The sequence below is a fragment of the Sciurus vulgaris genome, assembly GCF_902686455.1.
Source record: "Sciurus vulgaris genome assembly, chromosome: 1".
Lineage (NCBI taxonomy): Eukaryota > Metazoa > Chordata > Mammalia > Rodentia > Sciuridae > Sciurus > Sciurus vulgaris.
This window is the reverse complement of record NC_136461.1, coordinates 73,196,115-73,223,849: the sequence shown is the minus strand read 5'-3', so window position 1 is coordinate 73,223,849 and position 27,735 is coordinate 73,196,115. Positions and strand designations below refer to the sequence as shown.

The 27,735-nt window shown below is 33.8% G+C and overlaps 1 protein-coding gene across 6 annotated transcripts in view; it reads left to right on the top strand.

Moving 5' to 3' along the window:
* The window catches only part of COL24A1 (collagen type XXIV alpha 1 chain), a 375,093-nt gene that overhangs the window by 323,332 nt on the left and 24,026 nt on the right, over nt 1-27,735 (top strand). For all 6 annotated transcript variants that reach the window (XM_079139420.1, XM_079139419.1, XM_079139418.1 and 3 more), the window contains 8 exons: nt 5,882-5,989; nt 7,525-7,632; nt 7,724-7,777; nt 8,109-8,171; nt 11,107-11,160; nt 17,380-17,415; nt 26,906-26,941; nt 27,046-27,072. In XM_079139420.1, coding sequence (XP_078995546.1) covers nt 5,882-5,989; nt 7,525-7,632; nt 7,724-7,777; nt 8,109-8,171; nt 11,107-11,160; nt 17,380-17,415; nt 26,906-26,941; nt 27,046-27,072 — 486 coding nt within the window. The remainder of the gene's footprint in view (nt 1-5,881; nt 5,990-7,524; nt 7,633-7,723; nt 7,778-8,108; nt 8,172-11,106; nt 11,161-17,379; nt 17,416-26,905; nt 26,942-27,045; nt 27,073-27,735) is intronic.

Below are 27,735 nucleotides of genomic sequence, written 5' to 3'. Positions count from 1 at the left end.
ATATGGCATCTGGTATTGCCATCAGTAAGCAATTAGCTATCAGATCATAAGTGTCATCTGCTACTTTTTAACATTTTCATAAAATAAGTAGAAAAAATTTACATGCATACTTAATATATCAGGATGTTGAAAATGTTGAAGTATTTTTTTATCCATCAAAATAACATTCCCTTGAGGAATCCCCTTTGTAACCCAAAGGATTGCACGTGCTGTTAGTATTTATGAATATAGAAGTGTTTCCTATAAATGTCCCTGCTCTGTCAAATGTTTGATGTGAAATTAGGATTATAATGCTTTATAAGGAATATGTCCAGTGAAATTAGTTGGTCAGTGACTAATCATGAGGAAAAGTAATTTCTAAGAGAATTATTTCTAAAACTATCATGGTAAGAGAAAAACTACTGAACAGAAAATAATATCATCTCTAAATACTAGCAAGTTTCCTGGAATATATTCAACCAAGAATAAGGACATCTTTTTTTTTTTTTTTTTTTTTTTCATTGCACCATGGTGTTTCTTGGCTTACCTCTAAAGACTCTGGATTTATCCACTGAGAAAAATATTTATTCTGGGATTTTGGGATTTTTAGCATTATGCAACTACCTGATTTTCCTAAACAATGTTCTTTCTTCTCTTTTTTCTTTTTTCAATGTGGCCAAGAAATTAAAGAATCTCTGGCACATTTACTCTGCAGTTTTAGTGTTTTTTCAAGGTCATGTGACTGTAACTGAAGGACAGTACTGGGGAGGCTTGAGTTGCCTTTGTGACTTTCCCTCTGTACAAATGTGTGTTCAGAGCCCAGTCGACTTAGCACATCTGTAGTAAATGAGTCTACCATGCTGCTTTCATTGAGCTGGACTTCTGTACAAACACAGTACCTCAATCATTTAGGAAAAAGGAAAACAACTTTTCCTTACAAAAATCATAAATCCATTTGTCACCAAAACCAAAACTTACTGGTCTTTTTCTTTTTTTATTGCTGCAACTAATAAAACTGGTTGTTGGAAAGGAAGGAATGAAACAAAACTAACAACTTGACAGGACAAATCAAGGCCTTTCATTCTTGAATTTGTAGTCTGTCAGGTGAACCCAGGCTTAAATGTTGTCTAAAATGAGAATCTTGTATTAAAAGAACATTGAAAATCTTGAGTTTTCCATTTGTGGATCATATCCAGTACTGTGTAAGAAGGAAAAACACACTTCATCAGCCCCCTCCTACTCCAAGCATGCAGCAGCAGGACCACCATGGAAGCAGGAGCACCATCGGCCCAACCGCCCATCTGCTCTCGGTGTTCTGTAGTCTATAAGCTGGTTACACCAAGGAAACTCCTGTTCCCAAAAAGATATATTTCTTTCTTCACAGTATTTTGGAGAAAGAAACATACCTATATTGGCCAGATCTCCATTTGGCCAATCCTGTTGACTCTGCATTACTAAGACATTGATTAACCTAGTTGTGGTTCATCCTGACTACTACTTTCTCCCTCTTTTCCAAACCTTGTTGCTTGTTTTGGCCCCTTTTCTGCTCATTAGGACCTCTTCCAGAGCACACAAAACTCAGTCTGTTTGCTTATTAGCAACAAAGTGAAAGATTTGCGAGAGGATGTAACTTTCCTAGTTCAATCTTCAGTGGCTCCCAATTAGATGAAGTTTATGCTCTTTTTGGAATGATGTTCCTTCATGCTCTGGCCTCTGTTTACATTTCCAGTCTCACATGCTACCTTGTTCCTCACATGTGCTATGCATTTCAGTCATAATAACAGCTAAAAATTATTAAATACTTTCTATGTGCCAGGCACTATTCCAGGTGCTGAATATGTATTAAATTATTTAACCCTTCACAAACCCTCCATGAAGTAGATAGAGTGATTTTCTCCAGTTTACAGAAAAGGAAACTGAGATTCGGAGAGACTAACTTGCCCACAGGCACACAGGCAATGAATAATGGAGCCAGAATTTCAAACCAGGCAGTCTAGTTTTGCCTCAGTTCTTAACATACTCTTTAAAGTATACTTAGTTACTTAGACATTTCCTCCAAATTCTTTGTATTTCCTTTACTGACTTGTCTGTGTACACATAATTTATTCCCTCTGTTTAGAAAACTCTACCATCTTTCCCTCAAATTTTTGGTAAACAATCTCTTAATCTTTCAGTATTTAATTCGAAGTGTACTGTCTTCATGCACTCTTCTAAATCAGAATTAAGCATGTCTGCTTTGAACTTCTGTACAATCACGGTACTTCCTCTATCAGAGAATGTATAATATAGGTGCTAATTACATGTCTCCATGTCTTTCTCTTCCAAGAAGTTGTAAACTCTTGTAGAACAATTGTGTTTTTCTCATGTTTGTGCCCCTGGCACCTTGTATGGTGCGAGGCTCATAGGCAAAGCTCTATGAATCATTGAGGCGTAAATGTTCTTTGCATAATAACTACAACCTTAGAGACCTGGGTTTAAAATTTAGATGGATTAGCTACTTAACATCTTAAGTATCATCTATTAAATGAATACAGTACCTAATTCAAATTATTTTTATAAGAATCAAATGAGATATTGTATGTAAAGTGCTTAATACACACTGCATGCACTAATTGAGTTAATATCTGTCCATAGTAATGAATATGACTGGTTAATGGTATTGTGTTATGAAAGAAATAGAGCTACGAAATAATGAGAGAGGCAGGTTCTATGTGGAATAGCCAAGGGAAGCCTCACTGAGAAGGTTGTACTTGAGCTGAGGACTGAGGGTAAGACAAAACTAGTTATGAGAACTTGCAAAATGACAACCCAATCAGGGAAAAGTTTTGCATGTTCACAGAATTATTGGAGGATCAAATAAGGAAGCAAGGAGGTATATAGTCTTTGTTATTTTTTAAATAAAAGGATGTAAATTTATTTCTTCATAGCAGTGTGAGCCTAAACATGTCTAAGAGCCACAGTATAGCTGAAAAGTCCCCTTTCACACCCTGGTAATCTGTGATTGTGTGTTGACACCTGGATAAATGAGATTTCATAGAATATACTTCTTTTGTCCAGTATTATAGTGGCACTGGCCCTGTCCATTTTTCAGGACTGATAAGCCATCAGTTGTTCTAATGAAAATAATTAATATTTTTACTAATAATAATTAATTAGCAATAATTAGTTTTATGTGAGGCAAAACAGTATCAAAATGCCTGTTTTTACTACATTTGAACAAGTGGTTACTTAGTTTGCTCTTGGGAGTGGACATAAGTCAAGCGGATCTATCTTTACCACCTTAAGATTTGCCTCAATTCTGCTCTCTTTTCCTTAAGCTTTCATATGGTTAGAGGTTCAAAACTAAAATTACCTCCTAACTTCAGCATACAGCTCATTCATAAATCTTATTTCTAGCAGTTGGCTACATTACTTATGACTGGCATTGTAGGAAAATGTTATGAATGCTACATTATTTATGTATAATGTAGCCTTACATATAATCACCTAATAATTACTATCCCACATATTTTTAAACAGCCAATTCTTTCCTAGAAGGGATATATTTAGTAAATCAAATGAAATGAGAAATGTCTATTTAAATAGAAGTGTTTTTAGTTGCTAGAGTAAAGGAAGCAAAGTATTACTTTTATAACTCATGGGTTTGCTGGTTTAACCAAAAATAAAAAAGAAAGAAATCATAGTATTTATGTTCTTACATTGCCTAATATTGCAAAGAAATCTCAGGACAGCATACTTATTTTCTGGTACTATAGAAAGTAAATTAATTTTAATTACCATCTTCCTAACACATTTAATAACTGTATAAACACAATGCTATGTGGATAGAGGTGCCTGGTCTGTTGGTAAAGCAAAGGAAGAAAAAAAAGTTTTCCTTAAAGAAAAGTTTTCTTTAAAGAAAAACTTCAACTAATTTGAACTTTGATGTCATTTTAAATTTTTATCATTCTAGTGTTGAGAAATCAATGAAATTAACATCATAAATATTTAAAATTTCACTCAGTGTAATTTTAAAGATAGTATTCCCAAGCTAGTCCTCCTTAAAATGTGGATTTCTATTGTTGCCATAAATTTTATGTATTACTTATTTCTTAATATATTTTTTTCAATCCTAATAAGAGTATAACAGCTAAACCAAGGGAGTAACTAAGAGACATTCTCTTTAACATGTTTCAATATTATATATACACCAAGCATCATCATTGCAGAGTCTGTCTCTGTGTCTTTCTTCTAAATGTGTATAGATGGCCCCATTTTCTTTTCCAAATCTTTCCGTTCAGTTCCCCAGAGGGAAGTCAAATGGAAAGGCAATGCCCTATTCTTTCCTTAACTGAAATTAAATGAAATACAGTAATATAACCATAACGCTGCTAGTTTCTGACACATAGGAGGCATTCAATGAAAAATAACCTTGCCAGGTATGGTGGCATATGCATGTAACCCCAGCAGCTCCGGTGACTGAGGCAAGAGGATCAAGAATTCAAAGCCAACCTCAGCAACAGTGAGGCACTAAGCAACTTAGTGAGACCCTGTCTAAATAAAATACAAAAAAAGGCTGGAGATGTGACTCAGTGGTTGAGTGCCCCTCAATCCCTGATACCCACCCCCCCAAAAAAAATCAACCTGATTTCTACAGAAAAACTGGCTTCTGTCTGAGAATAATGGAACTCTTTGGCCATGAAACATCATGTACTCATCATATTTTATAAGATTCAGATGAACTGTTCATTGATTTCAGCATCTCTTAACTATAATTAATAACTATTATGGCTTTTCTTACTTTTAAAAAATTTCCCAGAATGACTTTACCTTTTACTGGATAGTTTTAGACAAATCATTTAAAAGTCACTGGAAAGAATGTCTAGGGATTAGTGTCTGTTTCTCTTGCAAGCAAAATTAATCATCCATCTGTGTATTCATAATAAGAAGTATGTGTTCTTTACTTGTGTGAAACATTGTTTGGAACGTTGTACAGAACATTCTGCTACTGTGCTCAAATTTCTTGTTAGTATTACGGATAATAAAACAAATAAAATAAAATGACACACTTAGACAATGTATGTACTGCTTGAAACACTGACTAGTTTTAACTGCCTCGCTACAATTCCTTGTGCACTGAGCAACAGTGCAAAGCAATGAGAATGCCATGAGTTCTCCACTGTAACTACTCAGCTCTGCTATTGCAGTGCAAAAGCAACCAGAAATAACACATAAATGAGTGAGTATGGCTGTGTTCCAATAAAACTTTATTCATAGTTATTTAAATTATAATTTCATATCATTTTCACATCTTTAAGTATTGTTCTTCTATTGGCCTTTCCCATCATTTAAAAATGTAAAAACTACTATTCTTAGGTCATAAGCTATACAAAAACAGATGAATTATAAGATTTGGTTTGCAAGTCAATTAGGATTTGGTTTTAAGGATATACTCTTTGCTTGCTTAACTTTATTCCCAACTATTTTTAGTAAATTTTCTCAAATCATATGCAGTTGAGAAGAATATTTTTCATATGGAAACATTATTCAGTTATTAGAGTTGTATGACTTTTTAAAAAGACTGTCACATAACATACTTCACACTTAGGCTACGTAATTCAGAAAGTACTGACAGACTTTGTACTACCTTGGTGTTTTCATTTGGAAAACAAGATTATCATATTAACTGTAATTAGAGATTGCAAGTAAGTGGTAGGTGTTCCCAAATATTCTTTAATATTCTTTATTAAATTACATATTTTTTTCATTGTTTCATTTATTTGGGAAAGAAATCCTGTATAACTGCCAAACCTGGGCAGTACAACAGCAGTCTTGTGGAGCACAACCCTTTCTAAACTTATTGAGGCTCTACATCAATTTTGTAGGAACTTCCCAGTTTTCATTTTCTATCTATGTTCTCTAGGGCATCAAAGGCAATCCAGGAAGAATAGGACTGGCAGGGTCTCCAGGTCCTCGAGGAATAAAGGGCTCATCAGGCCTTCCAGGAAGCCCCGGAGTTCCAGGCCCAAAGGTACTTTAATGTTTTTTTCTGATGGTTGAGCAGTATTGGCCATCCTTACACTTGCTCTGGATTCATTGGCTAGATCACAAGATGGTAAGATTAATAGCTTTTAATAAAAATGGGTTAATAGTAAAAGCACATTAGGGAAAAGGGAAAATGAATGGTATTTATATATCCATTTCCTGTGATGGCCATCATGCATGTGATTTGGCAAAACAACTCATTATCCAGAGCTAGTTATGCTTTAAGAAATGCTAAGCTTTTGAGTGTGGCTCAGTGATAGAGAGTACTTGACTAGTAGGCCCTGGGTTCAATCCCCAGCAATAAAAAAAAAAAAAAAAAAAAAAAAAAAAAAAAGCTATTTTGGACTCATTTTGGTTCTTCTTTATTATCTATCTTTTCCAAAACATTATTGCATCTTAATTTGATTTTCTCAGTTCTACTTCTAGAAAATTTTTAGATTCCTGACCCATATGAGTCAATTGAAAATGATGACCCAGTTACATACTGCTTACAGTTTTAGCTTTCTGCTAATGTTTATACCATAATTATCCCTTTCCACTAAAACCCAAGTAGCTGAACAAATAATAAAAGTAGGAAAAGAAATAAGAAAGATTCCTACCTCTCATGTGCAAATCTGCAATAAAAAGGACCTATACTTGTCAAGTCTCAAACTTATAAGTTCTATCAAAAAAATGGGGCTGGGGGTATAGCTCAGTTGGTAGAGTGCTTACCTCACAAGCACAAGGCCCTGGGTTCAATTCCCAGCACTGCAAAAAAAAAAAAAAAAACAGTGACAAGAAAATGAAGGATAATTTGCTAATCTTATAGCATTTTTGGCAAGTCTACCAAGCATCATTTGTTGTTATCCTATCTATCTCTGAAATTCATCTGATTCCTAAGTTTACCTTTAGAAATGGTATAAAAAGTTTTCCAACTCTCATTTCAATAACAACAAAAAAATCAAAATAAATGAAAACAGTGACTCAAAAATATGATAATGGAAATTATGTATATCATTAAAGTGGGCTTTTAGGGAATAAAGGGACCTAAGGAAATAGATAATGGAAATTTCTTAATGATGGAACTGAGATGATAATCATGGCAAAAACATGGGTCTGCACTTCAGAGGACTGCTCTGTTTCTGCTATCAGATGACTGAATCATCTCGGTAGGAAAAATACAGTAAAATGATGTTAATTCAAATAATACGCAAGTTCCATCTCATGTAACCCCCCCCACACACACACACACACACACTGCACCTTCATCCATCCCCTTCTAGTTTTACAGGTACCTCCTACTCTCCACTTTACACACCACCACAATCTCTGGAATTTTCTTTCTCTGCTGTTATTCCTCTTGTTCATTAAAATCAAATATTACTTGCTGGAAAATATTGGTAGAGAGGGCAATCATTTAGAATTTGATTTTCCCAGTGCTTTTACTATGCTTAAAGATGGATATGTCTTTGAGTTTCACTTAAAAGTCAATATGTTTACAAGTTCTGAGGTCAAAATCACCTTTCTTTGTTTTGTCCACAGGGTGAACAAGGGCTACCTGGTCAATCTGGAATTCAAGGTAAAAGAGGTCGCAGAGGAACACAAGGTGATCAAGGACCACATGGAGAGCCTGGTCTGAAAGGGCAGCCTGTATGTGCCAACTCAGAAATTCACCAAGCACCCATCCTACAGACCAAGCCACCAGTGCACAGTAATGATTATCATGTCTATTCACTTGCAGGGTGAACATGGTGATCAAGGTTTAACAGGTTTCCAAGGATTCCCAGGCCCCAAGGTATGTTTACATATTTTCTTTTCATCTTCTAGCTATCTAGAAAAAGAGTTGTTGAAATACCAATATTTAGTCTCTGACTTGAACTTTTCTTTTTTTAATCTGCATAATTTCAACTGTGACAGTCATATATTTAAATTTTCATCATTTTAATTGTTAAACATATGTAATTATGCATTTTCCTGGAAATTTTATTGTATGATTTCCTTTTGTTCCCATTTTTAAGAGTATTTTTGAAGAATAGGTTCTTGATAGATGGATGTAAGATTATTTCATTTGTAAAATATTAACATAGAGCTAAAATTTTGACCTTTTCTTTTTATTATATGTCTAGGGTCCTGAGGGGGATGCTGGCATTGTTGGAATATCAGGTCCTAAAGGTCCTGTTGGGCAAAGAGTAAGTGTAGAGTCATATTACCTACCTAGAAATTGTGCTTTTTTGTTTGCTATAGGACTTATGAACTCAAAAAATTAGTATACCCCAAATTAATAGTTTAGTGAAATGATTTTTCAGATAGAAACTCATAAGAGTACATACAGAGTTCAACCTTTTGCAGTTCATAAATTCACTTGAGCAAAATACCCCCATAGACCACCCATATTTCCCAATTCTTACTTTAAAAAAAGGATCATCAGAATTACTGTGAAGACTGGAGAATGTATTTATTAACTCACACTGGTAGCAAAAACATAAAGCAGTTTCATGTTATAAGCATTAACGTAACCGGAGACCAGAGACCACCCCCAACGAACCACGTGGAGAAAGCTTGCCTGTGACCAGATCTCTTCACACTGCACTGTGAAAAATATTTCCCAATAACTATGTTTTCCCAGCTCAGGGGCAAGTATCCCAAGAGAGTTATGGGAGTTGCTTAAGGAATTTCAGACTCAGGGTCTGAAGAACTCTGATTAGCATTTTAGCACCTGTAGTTTCAACCTCTAGAGAATATAAGTAAACTAACAGCAGATAATGGTTATTATTTTCATTTTGTTTTTATTAATCATAGTCTGATAATTGATGAGATACTTTATAAAACTGAAATTTTAAAAAAGGCTTAAAAACTCAAAACCAGGGTTTGACTGGAGTAGTAACATCTATATGGCTAACTACAACTGCCAAGGCCAAGTGTGGAGAGAACAGAGAGGAAGATGGGAAGCAGCTCAGATGCAGTAGAGAGGAGTCTTAAAAAGCTTTACAACTGAAAACCACTGTCTTATATAAAATATAAACCAAAAGTCAGATTTTTTAAATTCTATACCCCTTCCCTAACTATTCCCCAAGTTCTTTTCAATAATACAAACATCAGTATTATTGTGGGAATGTTTATTTAAAGACCTTGCTCAATATTTCTTCAGGTATAGATTTATTGGTTATTTTCATGATTTCTGAGAAAACAGGGAAAAATCAATATTTTTATGTAGAATCCAATTCTTGATTATCCAAAAGATCAGTTATATGTATGAATAAATACCACTTTTAAGTTCTTATGTATATTATGTGTCTCCACTGATTAAATCCATTCATTCTCATTTCACTAAGTTCTCAATTAATTAAATCCTTTCTTGGTCTTGTCAAAAAGAAAGTGGTTGCCTGCCTCCCACCTGACCTACACAGGGTCTCATGAGGCGCTGAGTCTCTGTGGGCCAGAATCTGACCCAATATTGCTTTGCAGGGCTAGAAGTAAGAGTAAAGTTCTGGTGACTAGCTCACAACTATTAATTTATAAGCACAGTTATTCATTGACAAGTAAAGCATCTTGATATGTTAATTTTAGCAAAACACTATTATATACCAGGAATTGGTGTTCAGTTTGTATCCCTTTTATCATTTAATTCTCATAAAAATCCTGGCAGGGATGCTGTCATCCCCACTTTGCAAATGGGGAAACCAAGTCTCTGAAAGATAATTTGTTTGAGACCATATTCGGCTAGTGTAATAGAGGAGCCAGAATTTGAATTCATACTGGATAGATGAAATCATATGTTATTGGATTGCTTTCTAACTGCAGAATTGAAATATAGAATAGATGTAAAGTGGACTAATACCTAGTTCCTGCCCTCAAATCAACAAATATTTGACAATTAAATAAAATTGAACTAGGAAATCTGGATTAATTAATTGTCCTCCATTTTAAACATGTGCTTTTGTAGATAACTAGTACCCACCATTCAAATCATAGCACTGCATCTTTTAAATACATTTAGATAAATATAGAGAATTCTTTTTTGGTTCACTTTTTCTAGAGTCCAAGTATACCTCTCATTCTTTTAATAAACCTTTATTCAAAGAGTCACATAACAGTTGTGTTTATCAAAACGTTCTTGACATTTCTTGTTTGTGTGTGAAAACCAGTCTAGAAGACATATTGGACTGGATTAAGGAATCAAGTCTTTTGATTCAATTTTGGATCTTTGAAATTTGAGTGCCATATTTACAAATTATCACTTAAAGTCGATTTTTGTGTTTAAAAATGATTCCATTAGATTTAGACCAACAAGTAATTTCACTCCCAGCTAATTAATATTAAAACTATCAATCGATAGACCAAATGATAATATAATTATTTCAATTGATAGTATTCTGTTCTCCGTACCTCTGCAAGAGTCAGGGAAAGATAAAGCCTGTTAGACATCTACATGTATGTATTCCAGGTTAAGTGTTAGCAAGAAAGACAATTTTATTAGGCAGTAGAAATTGGAGTGGAAATGGTTTTCATTGGGAAACAAGAGGCTTCATACCTAGTATGGAAGGAATTTGCCAGAGTTTGAGCTCATTCAAGGTTATCTTCAAAAGCAAATACCATCTTACAGTTTAAAAGGCTCTTTTCATATTTAATTTCCCAGTGGCCCTATTTTACAGATAAAGAAACTAAAATTTGGTTGGTCACATATGATACCCCCTAGTTCTTTCCTGTATTCTATATTAAATGCTTCAAGTCATTCAAACATTTATTCCTTCAGCATCTGTACAAAATTTGTCAAAATTTTGTTCATCATTCTATACTTTTTAAAATAGTTTCATTTGTTAGGTAATGACACATGTATAAAATGTATCATTTGACTTATCACCACACAAAGATTTTTATTCCGATTTGTATTTATTGGAAATTATACATATATAGCTGTTCTGAAAGGAAACTATAGTAGTATGCACAATTGTGTCATATACTGTTAATCAAGATCACTAGGATTTATACTAATACTATAAGATTTTATAATAAGAATCATAATTATTCACACATGACTATCTTACCATTGCACAAAAAATTTCTTTGGGATTTTTCCGAATTATACTGAGTATGAGACTGACTGTTTTTCTTTAATCCAAACAGGGAAACACAGGCCCTCTTGGCAGAGAAGGTATAATAGGCCCAACTGGTAGAACTGTAAGTTTGTCACAATACAGGTCTTTTCTTTCTTTTTATACTCTTTTTGTTGTTGTTGTTGTTATTGTTTGTCTTTATTCCTATTTCTAGAATAGTCCACAGAGTATCATCCTGGATATTTGAGAAACAAGGGACAAAAATGCATGTACAGTCTTTTTCTGAATGTCATTTCTGAGAACCTAGGGATTCTATCTCTAATGAAGAAAGTGTGAGCAGTAAAGCTGACCCTTAACACTGCAGCTGGGTAAAAAGATAGAACAGAGCCTAGAAATGGGGTGTCATAAGCATAGAAAAGAAGCTATAAAAATGGGTTCATTTTCTGAAAGAAAGAACAAAGATAGCAAAGAAGTGCAGACTGCCAATATTTGGATCTCAGGAAGTACCCACTATCAAGGAAAGAAATAAAGAATGATGGAACCAACAGGAAAACCAGGATAGGGCCAGGTTAGGCAGATGAAAATTTCAAGGAAGGAGTGGGCAACAGTGATCTTTGAGAGACCAAGTTGTAGTAAATGATTTTATTTTTACTAAATAAAATATTTAGTAACTTTTCTCAAAAGTCTTTAACTCAGGATTTTTTTCTTTTGTTTTGTTTTGTTTTGTTTTGTCCCCTACCCTGCCCCCCACACACAACTTTTCTCAAATGCTTATAGCAAATTTTGGATTAGATATTTCTATTTCTATTTAATTGATGAGGAAACAAGATATATAGAGGCTCACTTAGTCATTCAAAGTAATAGAGCTAGTGAATTATATATCTGATGTGTCTTACTTCAAGACCCAGTGCTTTTTAAAACTCTTTTCAAGCTATATCTGGAGAGGGAACAGACCACATATTGCAGGGCTTTAAGAAATATGGCTATGAAGTAAAATAAAGAAATAAGATAGTGACTGGAGAGATGGTCATGGGAAAGTTCTGCATGAACATAACAGTGCAAACAAGAGAAGGAGCACATAAGAAAGGGCCAGCTTAAGACTTAGAGAGAAAAGATTCATTCCTTCAGGGAAGTCAGTATTTTGAGTCATTTTAAATTATCATTTATAGATATGCAAATAAATAAAAATAGAATTCTTCAAGGTTTAAGTACAATTACTCTGATAAATTTGAAGAACCCACCACCAAAGTTATTTGCTTTTTAATCAAAAGAAAGAAAATGTGTAACTCAACATCTCTAGATTTCCAACACTTGCCCCTCAGAGCCATATAAGATTTTAAGTGGGAAAATTCTATTTCAGTGGGTGGGTCTTTAGTTAGCTAAGGAGCACATACTGTTCTGATTATGGAATGATTGTTCTCCTCTCTCAACAATGTGTAATATTAATTGGTCAAGGAAAATGTGATCAAGAAATGTCTCAAAATATTTCAGTATGCTTTGTTTATAGACAATTTTTAAAGGCCCTTATAAAATCCAGCATGCATATCAAATTTTTTCTATTTTCTATTTTTTCCATTATAACAAGAAAAGTTTATTATGAAAAAATAAGCATTTGAGAATGGAAAAAGATTGTGAAAAAATAGTGGTGGAGGTAAGGGGCTTCCTTTTCCAAATAAAACAATAATAGTACTACGAAATGAAATTATATTGTAGTAAAAATAAATAACTGGATCAGTATAACAGACTAGAAAATATATAGGAATTAGATCTACGAATATACAGGAATGTATTATAACAAAAATAGTATATCCATTAGGATGGTTTGGCTAGAAGAAATAGAAACCCTAAATCAAACTGGGTTTAATATGGAAGTTTATGTCACATAATAAGAAGTCCAGTGGTAGGAAGGGCTTCAGATTTGGTTAAGTTAATAACTCAATTATGTTACCCAAGACCATGCTCTTTCCACATCTCTACTTTTTTTTTTCCTTTAAAAAACAGTTTATCAAAATAGACAAAGAAGTAATAGATCAGAATAGTCCAGTAACTATAAATTGAATTCTTAATTAAAAAAATCTTCCAAGAAAGAAGATTCTGAGTCAGAGGCCTTCATTGATAAATTCTTTTTTTTTTAAATACAGGAATATCTTTTATTCTGATTATAAAAGTAGTATGTGTTATTGTAAACACTTTAAGCAACAAAAATACAGTTGTAAATACATTATAATATTTACTCTTAACAGTTTGGAACACCTTGAACCACACATACACACAGAGAACTATAAATATACTACATTGATAAAGATTAATTATAAAAATGATAGATGGTCATAAAGAAGGAGGTTTGAAAAACCGGGCCTCTTTCAACAGTCTGAGATCCATTTTTTTGAATATGGAACTTTGAATGGCAGCTGCCTTGTTGGTATGAGTTCATCTCATTTTGGCAACAAAACTTCAATTGACTTTAAAATTCTAGTTTCTTAACAGGTACTCATCAACCTGCCCCTCTCCTCCCCCACCAATTTCCTTTATTTTCAACTGTTTCACATTTGTCAGAACATTTCTACTTAGTCTAGCTATTTTTCAAACTTCATTTTGATAATCATCTCATTAAAAAGTACTACAGAGGACTCATGTTTATTTATTGTTTAAACATGGCTCATTAAACCACTATTCAAATCTCTGAATGCGTTCGCTAATATATTTCATAACAAACATATTCATAAGCCTTTTTATATTGTCCACGTGCTCACCATTCATTGATATATTTCATCAAACATTTAAGGAAGAAATAATGCCAATATTAAACAAACTAATATAATGGAAGAGGAAGAAATTCTTTCTAATCTACTTTTTGGGAATCACTATAACTCATACCAAAACCTGACAAAGAAATTACAAGAAAATTACAGACCAATCTTCATAAACATATATGTAAAAATCTTTAATGAAATATTAGCAAATTGTCTCTAGCAATGAATAGGAAGGATAATACAGCTTAGCTAAGTGGGTTTGATTCCTGGAATGCAAGGCTGGTTTTACATTAAAAATTAAATCCATGTAAATCAGCACATTTACAGGCTAAAGACGAGAGTTCAAGTAGATGTAGAAAACAAAACTCTTAGCAAACTAGAAATAGAAGGGTGTGTCCTCATAGTGGGAAGCAAACAGAGTAGTCTCCATTAGGTTTCACGGCAAAAATCTCAGACAAGCCAGGCTGTGTGAGCCAGCAGACATTGTCACTCGGCAGGCCTGTCCTTGAGAGACTCAGCACTCAGGGACTCTGACCATGGTCTCAGTCCCACCTTTTCCCTGGACTCCACAATCAACCTGAAGAACACAACGTCAACTTCTGCGAGACCTTCCTCCGGGGACAGAAAGTGCTGGCTCAGATCAGAACATCCAGGCTGTCTAACAGTCCCATTTACCACTGTAAATAAGCCCACAGGCCCCTGGGTCAGCAACCTGTGTGTGTGGGCTGGTTGTCATATCTCTACTCTTCTAACCTGAATGTTACTTTCATTTTGAAACTCATACCAAGAAAATTTAGAATTTCTTAGGAATCACATTCAGACATTGCAAATTCTTCATATCTAGTTGACCAACCTTCAGGCACATGCCTACAATTAAAACAGTGATCAAGAGAGAAGATGGAATTACTTTGAGTGTCATAATTGATGAAAGAAATCGAACCCGAAAGATAGTGGACTGAGACAAATATCATTACCCTATGTACATGTATGATTACATGAATGGTGTGAATCTACATCATGCGCAACCATAGAAATGAAAAGTTGTACCCCATTTGTGTGCAATGAATCAAAATGCAGTCTGTAAAGATATTTAAAAATAAAAAAATAAAACCACATTCACACACAAAAAAATTTAATCCTTCATGAACTCGTAAAGACTTTTATGTAAAAAATGAAAGAGTAAAAATCTTATAAAAATTATCCAGAAAATTGAAGTATATATAACTTAAGTGTTTGGGAGACCTTATTTACAAGAAAAGAAATCTGAAGAGTTTAAAAAAAGCAGAAAGCCTACTTGAATATTAAAAAAATATATATTAAATTTTGTGTGGGGAAAATATCTCCTAAATAAAGTTAAAAGTTATTATAGGGTGGGAAAAAATATTTGTAAAGCATGCAACATAAAACAGTTTCAGTATATAAAGAGCTTTTTAAATTTGGTATAAAAAAGTTAGAAAGCTCAATAGAAAAATGAAAAATAAATTGAAAAAGTCAGTAGTTATTTTAAAAGAGAACCACCTAATTTTAAGTCAAAAATGCAAATTAATTACATCTGACACATATTTTATCTAGCCTCTCAAAAGCAGATATAGGGAGAACAGTGGTAGAAAAAGTAAATTACAGCAGATATTTGTTTAAATATAGATACATTTGTCCTTTCATCAAGCAGTTCTGTTTGAGGAATTTGACCCAAAGTTACAAAAGCACCCAATACACTAGGGAATTTTTACACAGTTTTTTGTTTGTTTGTTTTGTTTTGTTTTGGTGTCAGGGGTACTTAACCACTGAGCTATATCCCCAGCTGGTTTTTTTTTTTTTTTTGGGTGGGTGGGGAGGGTGTAGTTTTGTGACACAGGGTCTCACTAAGTTCTTTAGGGCCTTGCTAAGTTGCTGAGGTTGGCATTGAACTTGCAATTCTGCTGCCTCAGCCTCCCTAGTCTGTAGGATTATAGGCATGCATTACAACCAGTGGGATTCTTCTATTTTTAAAACATTGTATTGACCAAGAACAAAAATGAAATCATGTGAATGCTCATTTATAAAGCAATGGTTGAGGAAACTGAGATCTAGTCATTTCATGGAATATTATGCAATTATTTTTCAAAAATTAGTTTTATTTAGTTTGGCTGACTTTCAGTTATTTTGCAACATATTAAGTGGGAAAGCATGATGTATCAAAGAGTATATAATATTATCCCAGTGTTATAAAATATGACCAATATCTCCCATGAATATGTGACTATATTTGTCAATATTTGATTAGAAAAAAGTCTAAAGAGATATGTACCATGTTGTTAACACTGGATTGGGAGTGGAAGAGGATGGGGGGAAAAGTACCATAAAGATATTTTAAAAGTTAATACCTTAATTTAAAACAGATTTAGGACAAGACAGGAAACACAAAAGAAGTAAAGAAGTAATATAAATGGCCAATAAATAATAAAAGTATTTTTAGCTTGCAAAGAATGTGACCAAATGGGAAGAAACATGATTCACTGGCCCACATTTTGCAGGTTTGCTTGCAATTTCACACAGACTTTCAGGAAGATAGTTTTTAACAAAAATTGTAGAACACAAAGATATTTATCCCAGTGCTGTTAATAATGAAAACAATTAGAAAAATCCCATAAATAAAAATTAAATAACATACTGTAATTGGTAAATACGAAGAATTATAATTATCTAGAAGAATGTGGATTGACATGGAAGAGCATCCACGTTATATTATGAAGGTGTAAATTCAGGTTTCAGAAAATATTAAATAGTATTATCTCATATTTTGCCATAAAATATGTAATTTCCACATGAATGAACACAAAAATATTAACAAGAGTTGAAAAAGCAGAAAGTCCACTCAACACCACCAGATTACCCATTCTTTTCAAAGTACATGTGGAACATTCATCAAAATATATGATTTTTTGGATTATAAAACAAGTTTACTAAAAAGAACTAAAGTCATACAAGTTATGTTCTCTGGCCATAATGGAAATAAAGTAAAAATCAAAAAGAAAAAGATAATAGGAAGCAACACTTGAGAATTAAACCACACATTTCTGAATAATTCATGGATCAAAGATGAAGTCTCAAAGTTAGAAAATATTTTGAACTGAATGAAAATATATGCAACAACGAAATATGTGGGATAAAATTCAAAAGAGGGAACTGAAAGAGAAGAAGTAATCTATCCTAAATATAGGGTTTTCAATGGCTGAGAGAAACAAATAATAGAACTTAACCTGAATTTATAAAGATTTTCCCTTCTGAATTGTTTTGTATGATTGTCAGATTCACTGTTGTGACTTGAGAATAACTTGTTATTCCGATCTCACTTTAAGGTAGAACTAGGGATAATTTACAGGCATAATGAATCAGGAGGTTTGGGGGATTTTTGTTTGTTTATTTTGTATTTTGTTTTGTTTTTACTTTGCATTGCTTTAGTCAGATAAATCTAGAATGTATATAAACTAACAAAACAAGTTTACAGAATGTCATGTTTTTGTGTACAATCTGAGCTATATTTAATGATATAACACTGATATTAATGATATCAATAACACTGAACTAGTATGTTTTTTTCCTTCTCTTAGGGACCCAGAGGTGAAAAGGGCCTTAGAGGTGAAACTGTAAGTTTAACCAACTGTGTGATTATTTATAATATCCCTTGTCACAAGGCTATCAGCTCTATGAAAGCAAGGACCTTGTTAGGGTTCTTCATTATTATATCTCTGATTCTTGTGGAATAAAAATAAAATTATAGTTGTCAAGAAGTGGAATTAACCTTTGTGGATATTGCAGTGAAATCTGATAAACCCTAAATGTGTTCAAGAACCTACCAATCACATTCTCCCCAGATTAACAGTGTGAAATGGAGTGATTATCTGCTTTGTCAGGCATCAGAAGAGGTAGGTCATCTTCAATCTTCAGCCATGCCAGCACAGAAGCACTGCAAAATTGCTTTAGGTACATACCCACTATATGCAGACAGCACTGACCAGGGCTGCATAGCAGAAGCAGATCATTAGTTACACATTTCAGGAGCACTGCAAAATTGCTTTAGGTACATCCACACTTTATCCCGGCAGCACTGACCAGGGCTGCATAGCAAAGCAGATCATTAGTCGTATATTTCAGCCAACTAGAAACCATGGTATGAGGTTGGGCAAAAGGTACTTTCAGGACCTAAATGGCTTATGCTTTCACTGTTTCCCTATTTTCCAATTAAAGAAGATAATTTGTAAAGGGACTACTTCCCTAGAAGAGATCATCTTGAGCTTATTTTTTAAATAAAAAATCTATTGTATATATTTAGAGTATAAAACATTATATAAGCAATAGATATAGTTTGAAGGTTATCATAATGAAGTAAATTAACTTATCTATTTTTTGTTAATAAACAAGTATATTTATTTGTGTATTTCATTTTGATGAATACTCCATTGCTTTTTTTTTTTTCTATCTCACATAACTGCTCTTTATTGTTGTTATTGTTGGGTTGGTGGTGGTGGTGGTGGTGGCAGAGCAGCTAAAATGTACTCATGTGGCATGGGATCCACACTGACCTTATAGGGACATTTGCAATGCATGAGATCCATAAGAATAAACTTTAAGATAGCAAGAAAGCCATGATTAAAAGCTGATGAGATTACATCATGACTGCAGAGATTTTTCTTTCCTCATCATGGAGTATGCTTGGAACTCAGAATAATTATGTCGCAGTTATATTAATCAATTGAAAAAGGAAATTATGAGATTTTAGATCACCTAAAAGTTATAAATGGAGCATTAAAGTAGATGTGTTAAATTTGTAGAAATGAACCCCCACCTTTTCACAGCAGACTTAATATAACAGGAAGCAAGAACATACACACATACAGAAGCCATATCCCCTAGGAGCAGTTGGAAATGAGAAAGAAAAATCAGAAGTCTTACAATTAGCTCGGTTCTCACACCTCTCTGCCTCTGCGTGCATCCCTGACTTAACCTCTGCAAGTACTGTGGCTAGAACATAACTTCCATGAGGATTAGCATACCTCAAGTACTTGTGGCATTTCATGTAAAAAAAAAGAAAAAAAATGAGTGGCTATGATGGCTTACAAACTCAATATATTACAACTGCAATCTTACATTGTAGAAATAAGGCATCCAGAATAAAGCAAGTAATGGCACCAGTTAGGCCATCCCTACCAAAGAAAAACAGACAGTTAAAACCCTTTCAGAGAAGGCCTCTCCTGGATGGCAAAGGATCTGGAAGCCATGTCCTGGGAAAACCAGTTGAATTGTCTGGGGTATTTAGCCTCTGTCAGACTCTACAACCTAATTACATCCTTCTTATTTGGTCTGTTCTCTCAGTTCCTGGCTTATGCACCTTCTATTTCTTTACTATATTCTTTATTTCTACTGACCTTGAAGTTTTGACTTAAAGATTATTTGCTCAGGGTGGAATTGCTGATATCTTGGCTCTACCCTGCTCCCACCCCTGGACTTAGTCCAATGCCTGGCACCTGTGCCTCAGCCCTTTACTTAAATGTCCTATTATCAGAGAGACTTTTTCTAACTAGTCTATATCTAATAACAATGCCCCCACCTTCCTGAGACTCCGTATCTTTCCTTAATCCATTTCCTTGCAACCTTGCATATTACATATGTATTTTTTTTGTTCTGTCTCCCCTAACTAGAATGTAGTCTCCCAACAGATGTTTTATGTGTTCTTATTTATTTTAATGCTGATATTAAATATAGTTGTAATATAGTTGGCATCCAATAAATATTTCATGAATTATTGGTAAAAGAATTAGAGAAGTTTTGGGGTATTGAAACATAATAGTTGTATTCAAATATTTAACATGTCGCCTTATGAAAGGGATCATAGATAAAATATGAGTGATAAAATTAAAACAACTTATTATTAAATAGTATTTTCAGTTTCTGTGCTTAGCCCCCTGGGAGATAATGAACTCCATGAAGGCATGAAATATGTTTGATACCACCTAGTCCCTACCTACTATCTTTGATGCCATCTATTCCCCAACTTGTCATAGCACCTGGCACATAATGAGTATACAATAAATATTGAATGAATGAATGAACAGAGTACTGGGCTGAATTCAGCTAGTCGAATAATAAGCAGTCTGATATAATAACAAAGCGCCACATGACAGGATAGTTTTGCAAGATAGTGAGCTCCTATCACTAAAAGCCAATGACATTGTCTTGGAATTATAGAAACAATTAAATATTCCTGCACTAAATTCAGAAGTAGAATAGACCCTTTTAAGGTTCCTTCCAGATATTAATGTCCATGATTCTACATGAAAGAGAAAGGAATAAGCCCCCTACGAAAGAACTATAAAAAGAAAGAGAGTAGAACATAAAGAAGAGTTCTTTGAAGTAAAGGTGAATTATTACTATTGCTCCATTGACTTCTCTCATTTTTCATCATTGTTACATTGTCTATATTCCTATAATATCTCCTATAGGCTCTCAACTTCTTTCCATTGCTTTCACTTTTCCCCACCATGATCCATTCTCTACATAGTAACTAGAGTGAAATTATTAAAGCATAAATCAGATTATTTCACTCTCCTCTTCCTAAAACCTCCCTATGACTTGTATTTCAAATGAAATCTAAACTCCTTACCTTGATTTGTAAGGTCCTACATGAACTAACCCTTCTTTGCCTCTCCAGTCCCATGATGTTCAACTTCGCCCCTGCCAACTACACTGACCTTCTTTCTGTTCTTTGGAATATGGCTTTCTTTTACCAAGAAAATTCTTTCACCTGCTCTTTAAATAACTGACTTTATCTCAATATTCAGGTATCTGCTCAAATATCATCTTAGAGAAGCCTTCTGTCTCATTATTTCTGGCCATTCTCTTTACCAATACCCTGTTTTGTTTTCTTCATAACACTTAGCACTGTTTAAAATTGTTTTCCGTTTCCTCCACTAGAATATAAACTTCATGATAGCAGGGAACTTTGGTTATGTTAGTCCATTTTTTGTGTGCTATAACAAAATTCCTAGTATTAGATACTTTCTAAAAAAAATGCTTATTTACATCACAATTCTAGAAACTCAAAAACATGGTCCCAACATCTGCTTGACTGTGGTAAGGGCCTTTTGGCTATATTACAACATAGAGGATGTCATCATGGCAGAAACACATGTAAGAGGGAGAGATCTTGTGGGGGCCAGTCTTGCTTTTTTCTTTCTTTCTTTTTATTAGTTCTTGTTAGTTATACCTAACATTAGGACTCATTTTGACATAATTATAAAAGCATAAATATAATTTCCTCTAATTCAGTCCCCCGTGCTTCCAAGCCCTTTCCTCTTCTCCTCCCTCCCCCTGTCCCCTTCCCTTTACTCTACTGATCTTTCTGCTACTCACTTTAAAAAAGTAAAAAGTGACAGCTTGCTCTTTTATAATCCCTACTCTTGCAGGAACCAACCAGGTGCCATATGAACTACAGTAACCCCTTCCAAAGACGGCATCCCCATTGACCTAACCACCTTGTGCTAGACCTCACCTCTTACAGGTTCCACCATCTCTTCACACTGCCACACTGGGGAGCAAGCTTACAGAATTGAAACTTTGGGGACACACTCAAACCATAGTACAGTATACTGGTTATCAGTGTCCAGAACAGAACCTGCCATTTAGTAGGTAACACATGATAAATGAATGGCTAAAGGAAAAAATACTATTCCCTAAACTTAAAAATTTAACAGCTATTTCCAATTCTACCCTGGTAAAGTAGCATTTTCTAAATTAATATAACTTATGAATCTTTTGCTATGCAGATTACCATACCTGTCTTTATTAATAAGGTGCAAATTCCCAGCAATCAAGGGAGAAGGGTATCAGACACAGTGACATTTAATGTAGGTAACTAAATTAGCTGCTGAAAAAAAAAGAGTAACTGGTACATTAGAATTATGAGTTTATTCTAGCTTTATTGTTGAATAACTGGTACCAAATATCTTTGTATCACCTCTTTTTCTTTGATTCCATTGAAGTTTAAGGAGCTTTATAGAAGTAATCTAGAGATCATTCTTCAATTATCTTACTCCATAAGATGTACACTTAAACCATTTCTTCTTTGGTTCTATGGAAAAGCTTAGTGGTAGTTCTCACACTCTTGTTTGAATTTTTCAGTACTTTCTACGGGCTTGTTTTCTTTAAGGGGAAAGTTTAAATAAATGGCTAAAGATTCCTAAAATTGGTTACTGTATTTCAGAATATAATGTCCTCATGAAGGTTAGTCTCAGAAAAAATCAGTAAAAGGGGCATTTGGGAAATAAATTATTAGCAAATATTGCATTGAGGCAAATAAGATATTTCACTCTTCATACAAAGATCAGAATCACAACAGTCACTTGAGATTAGCTTTATTAATCTATTTCTCAAACTTTCCATGAAGCTAGTATAAGAATTGCTAAAGCTATGCTCTTCTTATAGTTTTATATCTAGAACAAAGCATGATTCTGTGACTTTAAAAAATACAAAGACCACAGCTCATTGCATAACACATTAAAAGTTCATCCTTCAGCATGAATTTGGGTTTCTTGGTTTGAAAGCTTCATATCTCCTGTAACTTAACATTATAAATTCTAGTTTCTCCCAAAACGTTCCTTTCCACACTAAAAGAGCTGTTTCTGTATTGCTGTATATAGAATTTCTTTCTATTCTGTGTTTACTTTATTCTGCCTATCCATGGCTATTTTAGAAATAAGTCCCTCAACTCATATATGTTCTTTAAACAGACCCAGAGTTTTGTGGCATCTTACAAAGACCTCCTAATGGATAGAATGTAGAATTCTCTCCTCTCCTGCTACTCCAAAATTATTGTGTTGCTGGCAAATTAATCTTGAAAAGTTAAAAAATGTCCTACTTCCATGAGATCCCAAAACACTTTTAGTACATAATTAATGTTGAGGGTAAGTAATACAAGGAGTACTTTAAGAAATAGTAGAATACAGTTAGTAAAAAAAATAAAATTTTTAACTACAGCAGAAATAAAATTCCACTGCCAATTGTCTGAAAAGGACCATGACAGAATTTCCCAACTTAAAACATATAACTTACACCATAGAAGTAGGAAAAAAGAATAATCTCTACATGGATTTTTAGATTAGCTGCTTCATTTTCAAAGCATATTATTTAATGAAAATTAGTAAAATGCTGAAGAAGGCCACTGAAATATTCTCAATATTTCTCAAATATTACTTGTAAATTAATGTCTTCATAATCCTTGATTAGCAAAAGAATCTTATTTGCCTCCAACTTGCATGTGAGAAGGATGTTTTAAGCAAATGAGGAAAAACTAAGATACGAAAAAATATTTCCTAAATATTAACAAATTAACAATTTAGTTTCAATTCTTAACAAATGAAGAATTTGAAAGCAAATATGTACATGTTTCTTTTTAAAATTCATAGTATAATTCATTCAAATGAAAAACTATTACTCTTTTAATTCAAGTACACATTCCCTATATCCATATAAATTTCAAATTTAAAATTTCCAACCTGTTTACCCAGGTATGCCTCCTTTCTCCAGATATAAAGTGTGAGGAATAAAATTGAGAAAGCACTTGAAAATCACAATCCTAAAGTGAATTTTGGAAATTATTTTCACGAAACTTGTTATGTTACTGTCAAGATTTCTGAGATCCATGTGTTATAGCAACTTATCCTAGGACATATAACAAAATAGTTACAAAGAAAAGACTAGAGTCCAGGTCTCCCAGTTCCCATGCAATTATGTTTTTCTAGAAATCATTGTGCCTCTCAGAAAAATAAGGATTAAGAACAACTTAAGTGAAAAACCAATATCAGGAGTAGCCTAGCCCTTCATATGACAGCCTGAAGAGTAGATTCCTGATTTAGTCATGTCTTAGGCTTTGTAGCTCTCTGGTTCCATCCTAGTTACATTACTACCTACTGAATCTTATTTAATATTACTAAGCTCTCAATTAAGTCTAAACCAATGGTTCTCAACAGGAACCATTTGCCCTGCCACCTACAAGAGACTTTGACAATGTCTCAAAACATTTTTGGTTGTTGAGACTGGGAAAAAAAAGAGTTGCCAGTAGCATGCAGTAGGTGGAGACTGGGGATGCTTAAACATCCCGCAAGGATAGCTCCCCAGTTTATAAATGAGAAAAGGGAAACTCTGCAACTGAGCCAGGTAAAGTAGAGATCATGAAGTTAAATCAAGATGGCATTACATAAAGGAAATTAAATAATGAAATGACATAAAGGATTTACATAAAGGAAAAGACTAATCTATGCAGGTTTAAGGATATGCATTTATTGGTATTTTTAAAGTCTGATGATAAACTGTCAATTGAAGAAGATCATATGTAAATTCTGGAATTAAGAGGAGAGAATCTATTGTGATTCAAAAGCAGTGTTTTCATTACAGCCAAATAACCAACATAAGCATTCATGTTAATTTGGTTCCCCTTTAGGAAATCATCTTAGTTCTATTATAGGTTGCTTTATGTAGTACATATAAAAATTGAATCACTTCTTAGTGGTGTATTAACTAGAGGAGTAAAAAATACTAACAAAAATTTTCTTGTTAGAATCATATTTTGTTTTATTTTACTACTTGACCTATTTTGTGAAGTTGTTATATTGGGGTTGCCCTGCCCTGCCTTGTTGGTTTTGAAGTATTTTGTTCGATCACATTTGTGGTAAACTGACTTTTCTGAGTACTAAACCAAAATGAACTCAATAAAATCAGTAGTAGAAACCTTTTCTTCATTCTTCTATGATAATTTCCTCTTTCACAGTCACATATGGATATATATTTTTGTATTGAACCCTCAGAGAGAGATTGCAAATGTCAGAAACATATTACATAGAGTAAAATATTACAGCTGCTTATCATTTTTACAATGTTGATCCAGAAAGGAGAAATTTAGCAAAGTTTACTCTAAACCTCTGTATATTTAAAAGGCTTTCTCTATTATGACATTTCAGTAACACGCAGCTTCTGAGGCACAAGTTTTATACATTCTTTGCTTAAGATTGTAATCACAAACCATGCAAACTAAGAAATATCCAGCAAGCATCATGTTGGATTACTCTACCCTTTTTTAGTTACTCTGTGTTTTTTGTTCTAGCTGTTACAGTGTGCTCAGGATCAACAGCTTTGGCAATAAAAGAGAATACTAAGTCAACCATAATGTCAAGATCACACAAAACTCAGATGGAGATTAATTTTTATTTGCCATCTGATAACTATAATCTGAGTTTGTCTCAATATTTAGTGTTAACAAGTTGACTTTAAGCAAATGTACAAGACCTTAACAATGATTGCTTTTTCACTTTTTAAAATGCCTGCATAACGTTTGACATTTTACTATATACGTTTAAACTTTTCTAATTTCTGAATCAATACAAATTAATTTTATCATCATTTCACTCATTCAATTATTAAATAACAATTATCAAATACCTACTATTAGGTGATATTCTTTTTCCAGAAAATGAAAAGTTATCTAAGATACTTTAAGTGTTCTTAGGGACTTTCCAGGATATCTGTTCCACAAAATGCCAAAGTAGATGAAAAGAAAGGAGGTGACATGGTGGATAGGCAAATGGACATGTCATGTTTAAGTAGTACTAGAACAGAAATGGGTCTTCAACATATGAAAAAGGTAGAGTATTTCCAGGTCAAGGAAATAGCACATACATGTATGAAAGAACTTGAAAGATTGCATAAGTAATTGAGTATGAATGTTGTACAGGGGGATGGTAAATGAAAATAAGGACCAGACCTTAAGAAGAGGTAGTGGTGCATGGTGACTCAGAACATTTACTTATTCGTTTGTTTGTTTGTTATTTGTTTATTTTGGTACTAGTGGTTGAACCCAGGGGTGCTTTATCACTGAATTACACCCCAAGTCCTTTATTTTGAGATAGGCTCTCATTAACTTACCCAGACTAGCCTACCTCCTTCCTCAGCCTCCCAAGTAGCTGGGATTATAGACATGCACCACTGCACCTGGTCTATACTTTTATAATTAATTAACTTGGATTTTAATCCTATCTCTTCCCCTTATTTGCTTATAACTTAACCATTCCATATTATTTTGTAAAATGGAAATATAACTTAGTACATAATAAGATCTCAGTAAATGGTAGCTATTCAAACTATTAAGAAATTTATACTTTATTCTCTAAACAATACAGAGCCACTGAATGACTGAACTAAATAATGGGCATTATTAGATTTCCATTTTATAAGTAGAATGCAGTTAGCATAGTGGAGAAAATAAAGTCAAAAAGTAAAAGTAGGAGTACAGGCAAAATATTATGTTTATGTAAGTTCAGAAGTTATATCATATTACCATAAGCTAGAGGGGCTTAAATAAAAAGCATTTACTTCTCACAGGCTGGGAAGTCTAAACTCAAGATACCCACTGAGTCCGTATCTGGTGAGGGCTTTTGTCCCGGTTTGCGGAAGGCCACCTTGTTGTATCCTCACAGAGGAGAGACAGATCACCTCTTTCACATCTCTTTTTATAAGGCTACTGATTTCATTTATGATAGCTGCACCCTAATGATGACCTAATTACCTTGAGCACATCAGGGCTTAGGACTTCAGCCTTTGAATTAAGGGGGACAAAAACATTTAGTACACAGTACATGATCAGCTCTGATCCAAAACAGTTGCTGTGAAGATGGAGAAGTATTTTGAAAGAATGATGGTATCCAGCTTATGGTATATGAAGGAAAAGTAGATGTCTGAGGACACTGAAGTTTCTGCCTTTGATGACTAAGTGGGGGATAGGTAGAAATAACAGGAGAAACATGCTTAGACCGTATTAATATTTTTAATATAAACATTTGTAATAATTTATTAAAATGAGTAAATTTATTTTCTGGTAATATCAGTAAAACAGGAAAGTACATATCCAGTTTGCTCATGAATATGAATGATGGTTAAGTGGAAGAATTTTGAAATACTAAAGCAATTTTGAATCATACGGCTTGCCTCATGTGTAAAAACAATGTATAGAGGCTCAATCTTAGTTCTCCTTCTTACACCAAACCGAAAACCAAGCTTATACATATCATGCTTTATCTCTATTTCTTTCAGGGTCCCCAAGGCCCAAAAGGTCAACCAGGGCCTCCAGTGAGTACATTTACATTTATATCTGTTAACCATTAATGAAGATAAATTTGCCTTGTTTGGGATGTCTACTAAATAAATGATTTTTTAAATTTGTTATGTTGTAGGGACCACCTGGAGCACCAGGTCCAAAAGTAAGTTTTCTTGGTTTGGTTTTGCTTTGTTTCTCTTAGAATGTCATATTAACTTTGTTAAGCTCCTTCTTTTAGCACCCCGTTAGTTGTCCTTGAATCCCTCTGGTCTTTTTGCTTAGTTGATATAAAGCTGGCCCAACTGTATGCTGACTTGAAATTCAAGCCTCAGACGTCTTATCTGTAAAATGAAAACAGTATCTCCCACTTTTGGGGTGGTTTTGAATATTTAATAGAAAGTAAAGCATTCAGCACAGTATATGACATTTAATAAGTCTTCAAAAAATGCTAACACCCTCCATTTCTTCCTACTTCTGGAACATAGCTCTCCTTTTTAGATTTGTTGTTGTTGTTATTGCTGTTGTTGGAAGGGTTTTTTTGGTTGTGTTTTTCAGTTTTGTTTTGTTTTGTTTCCCTTCCCAGCCAGAATTACCATTTCTTAGGTTGTATATGAATTCTTCTTAATTGATGGTGAACGTAGAACATCTCACACTTCTCATGTATTTTCTCGTTATCTAACCAACCCTTACCTTTTTTTTCCTCTGAGACACCTGGGATTCGAACAGCGGCCCTTGCGCATGCTAGGCGAGCACTCTCAAAAGGAGCTATTTCTTCAGCTCCCAGCCCTTATCTTTCAGGCAACACTTCCGTTGCTTTAGCTTTATA